The sequence below is a fragment of the Fusarium phalaenopsidis genome (assembly GCF_050370095.1).
Source record: "Fusarium phalaenopsidis strain FUZ10S chromosome Unknown contig_32288, whole genome shotgun sequence".
Classification (NCBI taxonomy): Eukaryota; Fungi; Ascomycota; class Sordariomycetes; order Hypocreales; family Nectriaceae; genus Fusarium; species Fusarium phalaenopsidis.
In genome coordinates, this window is record NW_028145412.1 from 1,824,136 (window position 1) to 1,838,675 (window position 14,540).

The window sequence follows — 14,540 nt, forward strand, 5'->3', positions numbered from 1 at the left end:
ACAGTAATCAGCAACGTTAGACTGGTTGCCCGCAAGACCTTATAGATGGCGATACCCCGCGATGGTGATGAAACATTTCCCCTCTCATTTATATGTATCTCCCTTGTTATACGACTCAAGAGCTACTACAGGGATCATAGAAACCATGGTTTCCGGTCAGGACTCTGCAGATATCAGAAAGGCCATCGAGGCGACTACGCGAGGATTTATCGCGGCATACAAGGACGGCGCGGAAGAAAGCAATCCCGCAATCATCAATCGAAACGTCGCTGACGGCTGCACCCGTCACCTACTCCCAGCCTCTCTGCTCAAAGCCCTCGGCGCTCCACCAGACTTTGTCATTGACAATGCCGAATACGAAAGACTTTTTGCCCAGGACCTTGAAGTCGGTGGTGTTCAGAGAAGCGACATTTCGAACCTGACCATTGACGTTGAAGCCCGGAAGGCAGCTGCAACGACTGTCACGGACATGGTGTGCAAAGACGGAGAGACGATTGTCATGGAGCACTCTTGGTTCTTGAGCTTCAACGAGGATGGATCCAAGGTCACCAAGGTTGTCGAGTTTTGTGATGCGGAGTCGGTTCACCGGCTCATGGCCAAGAGTAAACACAAGGCCGACGAGAAGAGCTCGTGAGCGCGTCCGGATCGCTCGGAAGAAGTTGCTTTACTTGAAGAGACTATCATTTTTTATTCTTTCGACTGCCATGTGCCATTTCCGCGTGAGGGAGATTCAGCTTGCACAGCGAGGGCTTAGGTCTTTCAAATCACCCAACTGTTCATACGGCCTTCCATCCTGCATAGGGGGCAAACGTTGATGCCAAGATCCACCCTCGTCTCATGAAAAAACTATTTACTTCGTATAAGATATAAATATGACTGTGATCGTCGGGTTGTGGGGATAAAGAGCAATGCCGATTCAGGAGGTGTCTCGACTAAACACTCCGTGCTACCTTGAAACATGCAGACTCGTCACCCCACCCCTTTCAATCTCCCACAAACGCAACTCTCCAGTTCATCTCGACTTTGAGATGCATCAGCAATTATCTTGATACTCCGTCAGATCGAAATATCAACAATCCAAGGGCATGCGGTTGACATTTCTACCTGGTGCATCCGTCGTAGAAATGAGGTACCATACTGCTAAAATTAAGGGAGCTGACATTCACTGAGACGTTGACTATCACTGTTGCGCATGAATCTCGAATCTTTGAAGGTTTACGAAGAAGTAATGAAATGTCACAGGGTAGCGGTCTTTATCGTGAATTTTTTTTTGGTTTCGTGAGACGCTGGACTACTTGCAGCCTAACCAAGAATGGAAATAAAAATAAACACAAGAAGCATAACCTTAATCCCATGCTTAGTATTTACCCTTAAAACTTAAACGAACTACCTCTAATGTCTTGAGAAACGCAATGAATGCGGTTTATCCAGCACCATGCACTTCACGTCAAACAATAGGGTAGGTTGCGATGTTGTGACAGTGGTGCATCAGCTAAGGCCCCAATTCAGGTCAGCCAGCCCATGGACCAACAGTTCTTCCAACCACGCCAGGCAGAGTGTGATCCCAAGCTTGACGTCTCCCACTTGCCGGCCTGGTTGCCGTTGATTGCACTTGATTGGCGGCCATTATCAAGTAAATACGACATGGAATTTTCCGCGCGCTTCCAATTACTACATGGAGATAAGCTTACAGAACGTTGACGGTGACAGTCAAGTTGGCCGACGACGATCTTAACGTCGAGTCAGGATACTATTATCCCTCGTGGGTCCCTTCCGATTCCCCGAGTCAGGCCCGTCAGTGTGCTCATTTGTCTCCTACAGTGGGGAGTTTGGACAATGGGTCCACCTTCTGCTGATGCCTTGGGCTGTCATGGCGTGTGAGATGCTTCAAGATGCTTCAATCTGATAAAGATAGCTGTTGACGGGGCTGTCTTGGCTTGATCGCAAGCGAAGGCTTAAGCTTGAACTATCAACCTGCTTGGCAGCGGGTTCAGAGCTTGGCTTTCAGATCCCGCAGATGAGGCGATGGAGAGATTCTCGGAAATAATCACTGACAAGCCCACTAACGCGATCCACGACTGTCACCGTCGACCCTTGATAGGGGCACGTTTCAGCGCGGGAAAATTCGTCCTGACTGTCGTGTTAGCCGCTCTCGCTTGGCAGGGGTCAACTTGGCGTGATAGGTGGCATTTCCGATGAGCTGAAACAAGCTTCACGGCATGTATCAATTAGGAATTTTGCCGTTTCAAACAGTGGGGACGTTTCAGGCACGGTTGTTCCATAGCTAGGTAGGCGAAGCGAGTGTGTTTACGCGAGGAGGCTCTTGATGTAACCTCTCAAGGCCAAGTTATGTCCGCGAATGACGGCCGAGGAGTGACCTGACTTACAGACCGAGATCTGATGTATAAAGGTGCGATGGCATCTCGTCCATCTCGTTCTTTCTGCTCCTCGTCTTCACCAGTACTTTCATTGTTCATTCCACCTTCTTCTCTCTTTTTTGACAAGCTGTGCTTGATCATTCTTTCGTTTTTCACTCTTACAGCACAAAGTTTCAGACCGGTCTGATACCAATCCTTCTCTCTTTTCTACATCAACAAAAAACAACACTCTTTCCACCAACATGCAGTACCGAATGATCATGGCGGCCACTCTGGCCCTTGGCAACTTTGCCAACGCCATGCCTGCCCCTCCCCAGATCACCAAGGCCCCCAAGGCCGATCTCTCCAAGCGCCAGCAGCCCCAGGCTGACGGCACCAGCGTCCTCGATGCCCCCATGACTATCGCCGCCGGCGAGACCTTCGATGGTAAGAACGTCATGTTCGACCGCGGTGTTTCCTGCACTGGTCAGGAGGAGGGTGGTGACTCCGACGCCGTCTTCATCCTCGAGGCCGGCGCCTCGCTGTCCAACGTCATCATCGGCCCCAACCAGATTGAGGGTGTCCACTGCAACGGTGGCTGCACTCTCACCAACGTCTGGTGGGACGCTGTCTGCGAGGATGCCTTCAGCATTAAGAAGCAGGCTGATGGCGAGACCACCACCATAAACGGCGGTGGTGCCAAGGGCGCTGAGGACAAGGTCATCCAGCACAACGGTGGCGGTACCGTCGTCATCAACGACTTCACCGTCTCCGATTTTGGCAAGCTCTACCGCAGCTGCGGTAACTGCAAGGAGATGCCCGCCCGCCACGTCAAGGTCTCTGGTGGTACTGCCAGCGACGGCAAGGTCCTTGTCGGCATTAACCCCAACATGGGCGACACTGCCAGCATCTCTGGTGTTAGCGTGACCAACGTCAAGGAGCAGTGCGTTGCCTTCAAGGGTGTTACTGACGGTAGCGAGCCCGAGAAGGTTGGCAGCTGCGATGCCGAGGCTGGTGCTGGCTCTGGCTCCGAGACCGGCTCCGGTGACGACGCTCCTGCTACCTCTGCCCCTTCTGACGCTACCCCTACCTCTGGCAGCGGTGACGAGGAGGCTGCTCCCGTTGAGTCTTCCCCCGTTGAGTCCGCCCCTGTTGAGTCTGCTGAGCCCGCTCAGCCCACCGAGACCACTGGTGATGACGAGTCCAGCGACGACGACAACAACGACAACAACGACGAGTCTGGCGATGATAGCAACAACGACGAGTCTGATGACAACCAGGAGTCCGACGACAGCAACAACGAGGAGGAGTCTTCCGATGACAAGGACGAGGAGGTCGAGAACCAGGAGCAGACCGGTGACAACCAGCAGACTGGTGGCTGGAACTGGGGCTCCTGGTTCAACAACTAAGCGTTCTCACACTTCGGCTTTGAAGCCTCACGAAGGAGTGAACGGGTTGGTATTCACAAGCTTCTACCCGCCTGGGGTGAAGTGACAACGAAGCTTTCTTTCAGTGCTATATATACCTAGACAAAAGTACATAACCACTAAATAATAGGTGCTGGCCATAACTTGATGTTTCGTACTGCAAGTGATGTTTTGTGAACGAGAATAGTGCCGGGATGAGCGAGGGGGGCGGAGAGCTGTAGAGTCAGCACTGTTTTGTGCTGGGGGTGATAAGCATAGGCCAAACAACAGTAGAACAGAGCCCAACTGTAGTGGTGTTCAAGCGAGACGTGAAGGGCTAGAACATAAAAAGGACAAATGGAAACCATGGGGTTACCGGAATAATGCTGAGTTAAACGCCACATTGGCGGCATCGCTCTGTCAATAACCATGGAGAAGGGCAAAAGTCGAGAATCACCCAAAGAAAAACTGCCTCGCACCACGCGATAGGCGCTCATAGGTAAAAAATATGCATACGTAATAAGGTTAAAGTAATAACAAGCGCGGATCGCTTCTGGACCAAAATAAGCCACAACGCCGTGGCTGGCTGAACACTGAGACTTCTCTCTCTTTACAACTCACAAGACTGGTCAATTGCTGACTTGAGGCTTGAGGGCTAGACCGTCGGATGTAAGCACTTCTTAGTCACACGGCGCAGCCAACCTCTTGGCAGCTCTCGCCTGGTAAGGCCGAGACACTGTAGGGAATGCGATAGTGCTTCTTGGCCTGCGTTTGTGGTCACTTGTCTGGACAATCGAGGTTCAGCTCGTCCGCCACTGCAGTTCTCAGCTTTGGAGGGCTTTCAGCCACTTTGATTCAGAATGGCATTGCAAAAACTCAACTTGGCCCCTTGACTCCTTTTTGAGGTTTAAAGGCAGGGCACGCTTTCTTTTCTGGCCGTCAACCGAGTTGGCTGCGGACTGGTCGACATCCACGGACAAGTTCATCATTCGACACCGCGAACCTCTCGGCCCTCCAACGCCGGTCTTTCCATCCCGTTCAACTTTATCGAGTTCTTGGTGCCTGAGTGATCATGTACCAGCCAAACAGCCCCTACGACGCACCGACTGTAAACTATGGCTACCCACAACAGACACCCTTCTCCGAAAAGCCTGGCATTCCCAACGATCCGGCCCTCGCACCCGTCACCGTGTCGACTCAAGAGCAATACCCCCCGCGTACGACACCGCCCGACAAGAAGCTCACACGTTCGAGATGCGGCTTTGTCACTGCCGGCTTCTTCTTCCTCGCCCTGTACTCAACCGTTATGAGCGGTCTCTGGCTCGCGACGGCCATTGCGCAGCCGCGATGGGGTGACATGATCTCTGCCAAGAAGGGACGTCTGTCGCCCTCGAATGCGGCTTTGATCTCTCAACTTCTGAGCAAGACGATCGAGATTTCTTTCGCCACTGTCTTTATCGGCTACCTCGGACAAGTCCTTAGCCGACGGGCCATGGCTTCGAAGACAAAGGGGATCACGCTTGCGGACATGACCATGAAGAAATGGGTAGTCCAGCCTGGCTCGGTCTTCACTCACTTCGGTGCCGTCTCACTGGCTGGCTTTACCTTTCTTGGTGTCATGTCGTTTACCGTCTTGATCGCCACCTTCCTCTACACAACCGCCTCGGAAGCCCTTGTTGCCCCAAAGCTCAAGTACAGCCCATGGAAAGATGCGAATCTGCAGGCTACTGTGCATACGTGGTACGGTAACCCCGTATATGCAGCCAGACAGTGCCAGCCTCTTCTCAAGCAGAACCCAGGCTCAGATACTGACCTCTGGGACATGGAGTCGTACTATGAGTTTTTCAACTGTCTGATCCTTCAGTTCAGCTCCCAGTCGTCTCACGATTTGTACTCTTATCTCATTGATTGGAACAACACGGATGCTACCGGCATTGAGCTTGTTAACCGCCCTGCTGGAAGCACCATGGTCGACAACAACGTCACCATGCAAGCCTCCTGGGTTGACGCCAAGTACAAGGATGTCCCGGAGCTTTATAAGAAATGGGGGAGAATCATTGACAACGCCACAATTGCTCTCCCCCACCCTCGAGTCTGGGAAGCGTTTCGGTCGCCGTCGAATGGTATCCTCCAGCCCGAGGATCTCGGGGGACTCGGCGGTATCAACATCAAAGCCCGCGTTTCATCACCTACACTCAATGTGCTCTGCGTCAACATGGACGGCAATGAACTCCAGCCAATAATCTCCGAAACCTGGTCAGATGGCGAGGACAAGAACACTACGGAACGGAGGCAGGAGAAACCAGTCAAGCCCGGCAGCACTGTAGTTGATGACATCTTTGGATGGGCTGATCTAGGCGGGCGAGGCCGTCCGCTATTTACAAAGGCAAGTGAACCTGTACCTCCTACTTGAACCCACCCATACTGACAATTTGCATCACAGTACCCCGAAGACTATGGCATGCTGTTCCCCGAAATGGTTGGATCAGATGGTGCTACTCAGTACATTCTGACAAAAGCCCCTAAGTTTGGAAACTACACCCTCTGTCAGTTACGGACTTGGCTGTCTGCCGACTGTTCCACTCACCTTTCTATTGGAGGCACACCGCAACCAGCACTGGAGGCGCATTGTGCAGACACAACCGAAAAGGCAGCACTGGTTGATGAAAGTATTGGCTTTTCTGTAGGTATTATCATTGATTCATCTCAGACCAGTGTTAATGTGTCGAATGCTAACATCATGTTTAGGTCATGGGACCTATTTTAGCTGAAGCTCTTAAGCTGTTTAATGTTGACACCCTGGGCTTATCCAGCAACCCAAGCCTTGTGACACGGCTTGCTCTCAAAACACCAGAGCTCCCAGCCGACTTTCCTTCAATGGCCGAAGCTTTCTGCGTGTTTACTCTTGCATCATTGAGCAGCTCGGCTTTGGGAACAACCTTTCAACACAAGTGGGACTATGGCGCCTTCGATCCTCGGGCGAACAAAGACTTGTTCCACGACTACGGCAGGGTGGAGGTATTTCATGCGTCCATCTCGAGTCAACAGTACACATCTGGTCACATTGATGACTGGCAAAAGGCCTTCTATGCCGTTCTAGCCTTTGTCTTTGTCACCAACCTCATGTGTCTTCTCTACTTTGTCTTTCATTTCGGGTTGGTTGCAGACTTTACTGAGCCGGAGAACCATTTCGCGCTTGCCATCAATAGCCCTCCGGTTGAGAAGATGGTGGGAAGTGCCGTTGATGGCCCGCACAGAAGTCATATGGCTGTGCGTTGGAGGATCTCGGCTGTTGCAAACTCCAGTGGCTACTGCTTTGAGCCCGTGTCAAGTGGGTCAACTGGGAATACACAGACAACGTCTGGTGTTTACCAGCAAGTATCGCCGCGCGAACAAGAGTATGGGCTGTAATTATTTATATATTACTTAATTATTATCTTTTCTTTATTGCATTGACTTGAGCTCCTTCTTTGTTGAACCTTCCATATGGCGTTCAGATATCTGCACAACCTAAGCCCGGCCAACGAATTAATTGGCTTCGGATGTTTTGGCGTATCGGCCCAAAGTTACATGTTACTAGAGACTCGCCAAAAATCATTTTTGTAGCCGAGCTACGGCTCGGTGAGATCGAGGAACGAAGAACGCGAGGTGAAGTCGCCCACCCACCTTGAAGCTAGGCTTGTGGATTGTGGCCTTGACAACATCTGACCTGGCCTTAGCGTCGGGGCGGTACGTCTCAGCGTTCTTCAGGTCGCGCTTGAAGGGGCGGGTTGGTGAGTAGGTTGCTTAACTCGGCGAGAGACTGCATGATGTGACATGGCCACTTTGGGGTTTAGTGGGAACTGGCTCTCCCACAAATCATAGGCAAATGTAAGGAGTTGGTAGGTTCTAGGAACCCATGAGATCAAAACAACCAATGGCATACGATGTGGCATGTTTTGCTGTCATCATTTGTTGGTTGTTAGGCCCTTCTTTTTGTTGGCTGTTTAACTGAAACATGCCAGTGTGGTATAGTCGCGTATTAGGATAAGGTGTAGTGCTTTGCTTTGGCAAGCAGGCATAATACAGGAAAGCTGTCAACACCGCTATCCAACCTTCTCTTCATCTCTTCTCCTCACAGTGTCTCTAGCCTCTACAACTCGACAGATCTTCACCATGACTGGGCGTGGCAAAGCTGGCACACCCGCGCCTCCTCGACTCCCTCTGCGGGACCTTACCCTCACCACTCGGCCGGTTCCCCCAGAGCGCCTTTTCAATGTTCGGTCTGTAGGCCCTGGCGCTGCTTCCGACATCAGGAGCACGGCTGAATCATTTCAAGATTTGAAGGACAGAGCTGGCCCCTTCTCTGATAGTGATGAATGCGGCCAGGCATGGTATCTCCTCAGAAAGCTCCGCAGGCAGAGCGATCCGACCTGGGGTTATTACGTTTTTGTCACCTCATACACGGAAGCGGCAATGAAGGGGCTTGAGCCAGCGGCACAGAAGCTAGTCGAAGTAGTGCATCGCATCTTCGCAGAGAACGCCCACCCGGCCCTCGGCGCCGAGGCATACAAGCGGTTCAAGTTGGATCTCGTTCAAGACAGAGAGGCTCTGGACGGGGCATCCGACGACCGCGTCCGTGAAGAATTCAACGCTTTGCTTCGAGGCCACGGACTTTGGCCTGCTGGTTGCTCTGACTCCGGCCCGTTCATGCCTGCTCGTCACTTTGTGTGTTTTGTCTTCGATGAGGCCACGATCCTTGAGCTGGAGAGCCTGTCATTCCCGGACAAACTGGAGGAAGATTACAAGGCTCTGGAGAATGTCAGGATCAAAATCCTCGATCGTGCCTGGCAGCGTCCCAAGAGCGGCCGGAGCAGCTATCCAGGGGTTGACGACTGTCCCGTCCAAGGCCTTGTGGGCGTCTATTACTTGACAGGGAATGGTGATTCAAACAGCATGAAGGACATGTATCCTATGAGTAGTTGTTTTTATTAAGGTGCATGGGATAGTCGTACCAGGTCCGAGCCAAGTTAGGGGATATGGGCTTTTTACATTTCAACCAAGACAATTTGAGACTCTAGAAATTGAAACTTGACCCAACAGTGGGCGCAGCGCCTGTGAGGGCGCCACTTAGAGGATGCGCAGTGGCTTTGGCCGTTTCCAGCTGCCGCCCTCACCCGATGTGCCTGCCTTAGCTTAATAACGCCGTTACGTCCCTCCTGTCTTGGTGGCCTCAGCCAGCGTCGCCCCCCAAACATTGGCCTTGCCCACTCCGAATTCCTCTGTTGTGGCCAGCCCAGTAGCTTGATAGCTTTCTACTGGTAACTGCCTGAGGCTGGTTGACATATACCTGATTAAACGACATTAGCTACTCTGTGATGCAGACACCTTTATCTCACTCGGTAGTTGGCCTCGTCACGGTGAGAAGCGACTTGACTCCTCGCTTCAACGACGCCTTTTCTAGCTGCGAGACACACCCCGAGACTGAAGGAGAAGACACCATCTATCGGCGCATTTATCCCAGCGAGAGCCGGGCTTCGAATATAACAAAAAAAAAAACGATAATAGAAAGAGATAATAACGGTCTAAATGGTACACAAGCACCGACTACCGTTAAACAGTCCGTGTCAGCCAGGTCAACCAGCTATTCCTCGTCCTTCATTCCCAGCCCATGCCAACTCCTCAATGTCCGATACAATAGTAATAGTCCTTCATGACAAGAGTGCAGTCAGACTCAACAGCTGGGTTCCATGATATAAACTCTTCGATCGAGATGTTGTTTTCCTTGCAGATCCTGTCGCAATAATCCCCCGCCTTGACTCTATAGAATTTCTTACAGCCGCCTTTCATACCATCCTAATGGAGAGCCATCAAGTCAGCGTGTGATCTGGATTCTTCAGCAAGTTTCAAATACTCACTGCGATTGGACTTGGGGTAGCGACGCTACCGCCAGCACTGCTCGTCAATGTGTTGCACCACGTCTCAGTACTGGCTGCTGTCTTAGTGATAGTCTTGGCTCTACCTCCTTCACTCGTGCTCTCAGCAGTGGTCGTCGATCCACCAGTACGCTCAGAAGTTGGGGTTGTCGTCGGTTTGGAAATCTTTTTTGTGTTTTCCCCGCCACTCGAGGACTTATCCATGGCCGTAGTGGAGGTAGAGACTGTCGTTGTTTCTGAGATTTTGGTGCTTCCAGCAGAGGTGGATGACGTCTCAGGGTGAGAATATAACGCTTCTAACTCTTCTTCGGTAGGATCTGCTCATGATTGATGAGATGATGCCCTGGAAGGTGACTAGGGAAGAGTGACTCACGCAACTGGACGCAAAACTGATACCCGGGCTTCATCATGCAAGGTTTCTGCTGTTTGAGGAGAGGATTCCACTTGTACAGATCCTCAACAGTAACCCGATACGCCCGTGCGAGACTTTGACAGCCATTGAATTCATCGTTCGCCTCGTCATCGCCCGCTTCCCAATAATACTCATAATTCAAGCATCGAGATGCGTTCCAAGTTCCGGGGGCCAAAGGAAGTGGCGTGTGTTCGGCCTCCTTCGTCGTCGTCGGAGTAGGAGAGGGGGCTTTGCCGAGAATCCATATCCCATCGTCGCGCGGAGTGGCAGGGGGTGTGAGTGGAAACGTCTTGTAGGTAGAGGTTGAAGTGGTCTGAGGGAGACGGGTTGGGCTGGCGTACATGTTAAGGGCCTATTCCGAACGGACAATTTGGGGAGGAAAGACGACTTACCCGTAGTCCTTGTAAGTTGTAATATCACCAACTGGTGCCACGCAATAGCTTTTGCCCAAAAGGAGATTGGTGCAATATGTATCGATTCCAGAGTTGAGGAAGTAAAAATCTTTGATGGAGATGGATTTCCCGATGATATCCCTAGGTGCGGAATCAACTCCCGACAACCCAAATCAGGACCCTGGTTTCGGGGCCTTCGGCTTTGTCCTCATTGCAGGGCCAAAGGAAGAGGTCTCTTCTTTTTCAAAGAGAGACGGCTCTCATATTCAAGTCGTCGATTGCGCTTCAATTACGTCCTCTGGTCGACAGACTACCCGAATCTTCTGCAGTCACGATGGGCATGACAGTAACTGTGACGATGTGCTCCAGGGTGGACTTGAAGGGACCATCGTTCGGATGCCAGACAATTGCGGCCCTGGAAGCTATGTTGTTGTCCATTCTCTCAAGAGGTCAGAAGATCAGGCGCTGCCAGGGCATCTCGTCAAAAGAATGCCAGCCAGCAAGGAGGTCATGGACCTCGAGTTCTCCTACGACTTTGGCCTCGCCAAACGCCAAAGCGATGATGTCTTCATCCGCATCGACTACTCGTACGTTATCTTACCCAGTACTTCCTGCAGAAACAACTAACATTTTTTGACAGCAACATGCCAGGATACTGGGACAGAATCGTCGAGGACCCTGGAGTTCGTTCCAAACGCTCGCTCCACCACGGCGAAGTGTCGTAAATAGATACTTTGGATAAGAGATTCTTCTCTGCCGATCCTTATAACTGGGTCAAAAGTGAGTATAAAAATCCCAACCAGGCGACACATTTCAGTCTTTAACCTTCATTGCCGTCTAGAATTCGACTTCATCCGCAAGAACCGATACTACACCCAACTCAAGTCAACAAAGAAATCAGTTACACTGAGCGAAACTCTCGACAAGACACTCAGGGACAACCTCCAATGCAAAGAGGATGCGAACGGTTACCTTGACATGAGGGCCACGAGCTCGTTTGACGCCAAGACCAAATTCGGCATCACCTTGATTGGGAAGCTCAAGCCATCCAAGATCGAGCAGGTTTATGGCTTTGTCGACCTTCAGTACGAGGTTGACTCGACTGTCGAGGTCATGGGCAACCTGGGGATCGACACCACCTACGTCGCTCACGATTCGGTCATAGACAAGGACCAGATGAAGATGCATTTTTCGCATCCGGGCCTCGTCTCGTTTGCCCCAAGTTTCGACGTCAGAATAGGTCTTGAGGGCAAAGATGCCCACTTCACAGGATGAGTGACCAGGTTTCTGCTCTGACAAGTGAGAACATACTAACGCATTGCTTCAGCGACTTTACGGCAAAGATGCATACCAGATCTAGCACAGAGACCAAAGTCCGAGAGGACCAAGGCTTCATCCGTCAGACATTCCCCGGATCTGCTGGCCCAAACGATGGGGCGAACATGGGCGAGATCCAGCAGAACGACTTCGATGGCTTTCTCGAGACGACAAAAGGTTCAGTAGAGTTGAGTCTCATCCCTGACTTTTCCATGGGGATCGAGATTCAGATGGATTCTGGAAATTTGAGACGGGACACCCAGGGTATCTCCACGCGCGGCTTCTGGGCTTCCAGGTACGATCTCGACATGTACTCGGCCATGCGCCTGGATTGGGACCGGTCCGGCGTGCGTGTAGACCATGGCGCTTTGCAGGTCTCTTTCGACAACACGGGCGGTGAGACCATCCAGACATGGGGCAAATCCACCAAGGGCGACAAGTCTGTGGGCAAGGCACCAGGGGATCATGTCATCCACGAAACCAACGACAAGGATCGGGACAAGGAGCCATCTCGACAACCTGGAAAGTCCAAAGGGCGCACTGAATTCGGAGACGGCGTCCTCAAATGTCCAGTCTCGGCCGATGAGAAGCTGTCAGGACCCTGTGATTGCCAAGTCAGCGACCTCTGCGCCGATGGTGTGGTTGAATGTCCCAAGGACGAGAAAGTGCAGAACCACAAGGGAAAGGATGAGAGCAGCCGCGAGACCGACAACGAAAGCAGCGATGAGACCGATAATGAAAGTAGCGACGAGGCCGACAGCGAAGCGACCGGAGATGAAGACAATCGTCGCAGACATTTACATAACCACCTGCGATCTGGCAGTTCGAGGCGACTTGTGTACCCAGACCCAGTCGAGCTCCCAGGGTGAGTCCAGTTGAACCGAGGTCCCATAATAACACTAACAAACAAGGCAGGTTCAGTCCTTTGCCAGAGCCGGTACTGCAAAGTTTCACGAAGCGGGATCCATATAAGCCGAGTGGCAATTCTCGACCCTTCAAAACAGTGTGTTGGGACAAGACGAAGCAAGGCACCGACCCTATCAAATATGACTCGGCCAGGTATCCATCCGTTGGAGACTGGACACTGGATGATGAACGATACGACAAGGCATACAATGCCATAAACCCGAAGGATTGCACTAGTGGAGGCGTCCGCCACCACGTGATTCCCCTGTTGGCCAAGGATGCCAATGCGAAATACGTCAGTAAGTGCCAATAAGTCACATTCAAGCGACGGCCGTTGAGCATAAGACTAACTTGACGAAAGCCGAACAAATCATGGAACTCCAGACTATGGTTAAGTTCCTAGATGATATTGCAAACCACGAGCTTCCCGATGACTCTACACCAACATCTCCTCGAGTCTACTGTGACTTTGCCAAGGCCATGCTTGAGAAGGATATGATCAAAGGGGCCCCCCTCCACCGGGGTCACGTTCCAAGCAAGAACGCCCCATGGCTCGAATAATGGAGGCCCACGGCTCCACGAAGAACTGGAAAGAGTTTGTCTTCCTCGAAGAGAGCATCAACGCCGTCAAGGCAAAGGCGAGTACCGGCATCAACCTTTCAGCACAATTGAAGACTAACGCACTTCTTCCTGCCAGTTGTGGGCGTATTACCAGCCAGTGGAGGAGAGGAAACGAAAGGAGCTTACCCGAAACGACGCGGATTACGGCAAGGTTTTGACGGCCGTCCGCGCCGTCATCAACGTGTTCAACTACATGAACCATCGCGATGTACACGCGTCCTGGACCAGAACGGCTAATAACATACGTGCTGAGCTCGTCCGCGACGACGAAGCATGGATGAAGCGAGCCGACGACCCTTCTTCAAAAGCAGCAAACAGGCTATCGACTCAAATTGCCGAATATTGGGATGAGTGGATCGGAGCCCATTTCAGGATGATGACCAGTGTGGGAAGGAAGTTTGTCGATACATCCCTCCGGGACTTGGATGCCCACTGGGCGGGCCGGCCAAACAATGAGTTGGCGAGATGTGTTAGAAAGAAGATTCGTGCCCTGCAAGGTCAGAGAGGAGGTATCCATATCAACACGCGCGGCTTGGATTAGTTAGAATCGGCCGGAGACCCAGCCAGGCGACGTCCGTAACTGGGGGTGGATGCAACTCATCAGCAAAAAGGCAGGTTGGATAGAGCAAGAAACCTTACAATGTTGATGGGGAATTTCTGAAAGAAACCTCGTTCCCTTTTGGAGTTCCCTTTTCCCTGAAGAGATAAGCAATGTTACCGACGTTTGTGGTGGACACACGAATAGTGAAATCAGAGATAGGCTGAAACATGCCATAGGACCAGGAAGTAATGATGATAGTTGTGATAGCAACAGAATACATTGTAAAGTCTGCTCTCCCAAGCACATTGACAAGTGAGTCTGCTCTTCATCTGGGACATGGTTGAATCCTGAGTTTGCCACCCAGCTGAGTTCGCAATGTTCCCCGGGACACGGAATGTGAGCGGGGTAGTAAAATAATGAAGATCGTATGAGGGGGAGAGATGTAACAGGATGGGGGGATAGAAATTTGACAATCGATGCTGTTTGTGGAGGCAGGTGAGCAACTTGGTGAGTCCTTGGCAGGGGAGGGTATGGTCAGTGTTGGATGCACCATACCGTAGTGAGCATGGCGCATTTTAGCGCCAACGTGAGGCAATTGTGCCTCGGAGGATAAGGATAGAACTGGGGATGGGACTGGGGGCCTGAAGTAGCGCACCGGAGCAAGGGAGACTTG

General features: G+C 51.7%; 5 protein-coding genes across 5 annotated transcripts; all 5 read left to right on the forward strand.

Moving 5' to 3' along the window:
* Positions 1–145: 145 nt before the first annotated feature.
* LRP88_04177 (uncharacterized protein) lies at positions 146–634 on the forward strand (the record flags this gene model as incomplete). The annotated part of the gene is made up of 1 exon (XM_083240755.1): positions 146–634. The coding sequence occupies one exon, from the start codon at positions 146–148 to the stop codon at positions 632–634; it is 489 nt and encodes a 162-aa protein (XP_083104045.1).
* A 1,986-nt stretch (positions 635–2,620) lies between these two features.
* LRP88_04178 (pectate lyase) lies at positions 2,621–3,766 on the forward strand (the record flags this gene model as incomplete). The annotated part of the gene is made up of 1 exon (XM_083240756.1): positions 2,621–3,766. One exon carries the CDS (start codon positions 2,621–2,623, stop codon positions 3,764–3,766), a length of 1,146 nt encoding a protein of 381 aa, XP_083104046.1.
* A 1,069-nt stretch (positions 3,767–4,835) lies between these two features.
* LRP88_04179 (uncharacterized protein) lies at positions 4,836–7,174 on the forward strand (the record flags this gene model as incomplete). Its single annotated transcript, XM_083240757.1, has 3 exons — positions 4,836–6,068; positions 6,207–6,446; positions 6,512–7,174. The coding sequence occupies 3 exons, from the start codon at positions 4,836–4,838 to the stop codon at positions 7,172–7,174; spliced, it is 2,136 nt and encodes a 711-aa protein (XP_083104047.1).
* Positions 7,175–7,918: 744 nt separating this feature from the next.
* Positions 7,919–8,737, forward strand: LRP88_04180 (uncharacterized protein; the record flags this gene model as incomplete). The annotated part of the gene is made up of 1 exon (XM_083240758.1): positions 7,919–8,737. One exon carries the CDS (start codon positions 7,919–7,921, stop codon positions 8,735–8,737), a length of 819 nt encoding a protein of 272 aa, XP_083104048.1.
* A 2,234-nt stretch (positions 8,738–10,971) lies between these two features.
* On the forward strand, positions 10,972–13,867 carry LRP88_04181 (uncharacterized protein; the record flags this gene model as incomplete). Its single annotated transcript, XM_083240759.1, has 8 exons — positions 10,972–11,069; positions 11,123–11,165; positions 11,226–11,262; positions 11,324–11,693; positions 11,810–12,664; positions 12,715–13,004; positions 13,067–13,233; positions 13,403–13,867. The coding sequence occupies 8 exons, from the start codon at positions 10,972–10,974 to the stop codon at positions 13,865–13,867; spliced, it is 2,325 nt and encodes a 774-aa protein (XP_083104049.1).
* Positions 13,868–14,540: the final 673 nt, after the last annotated feature.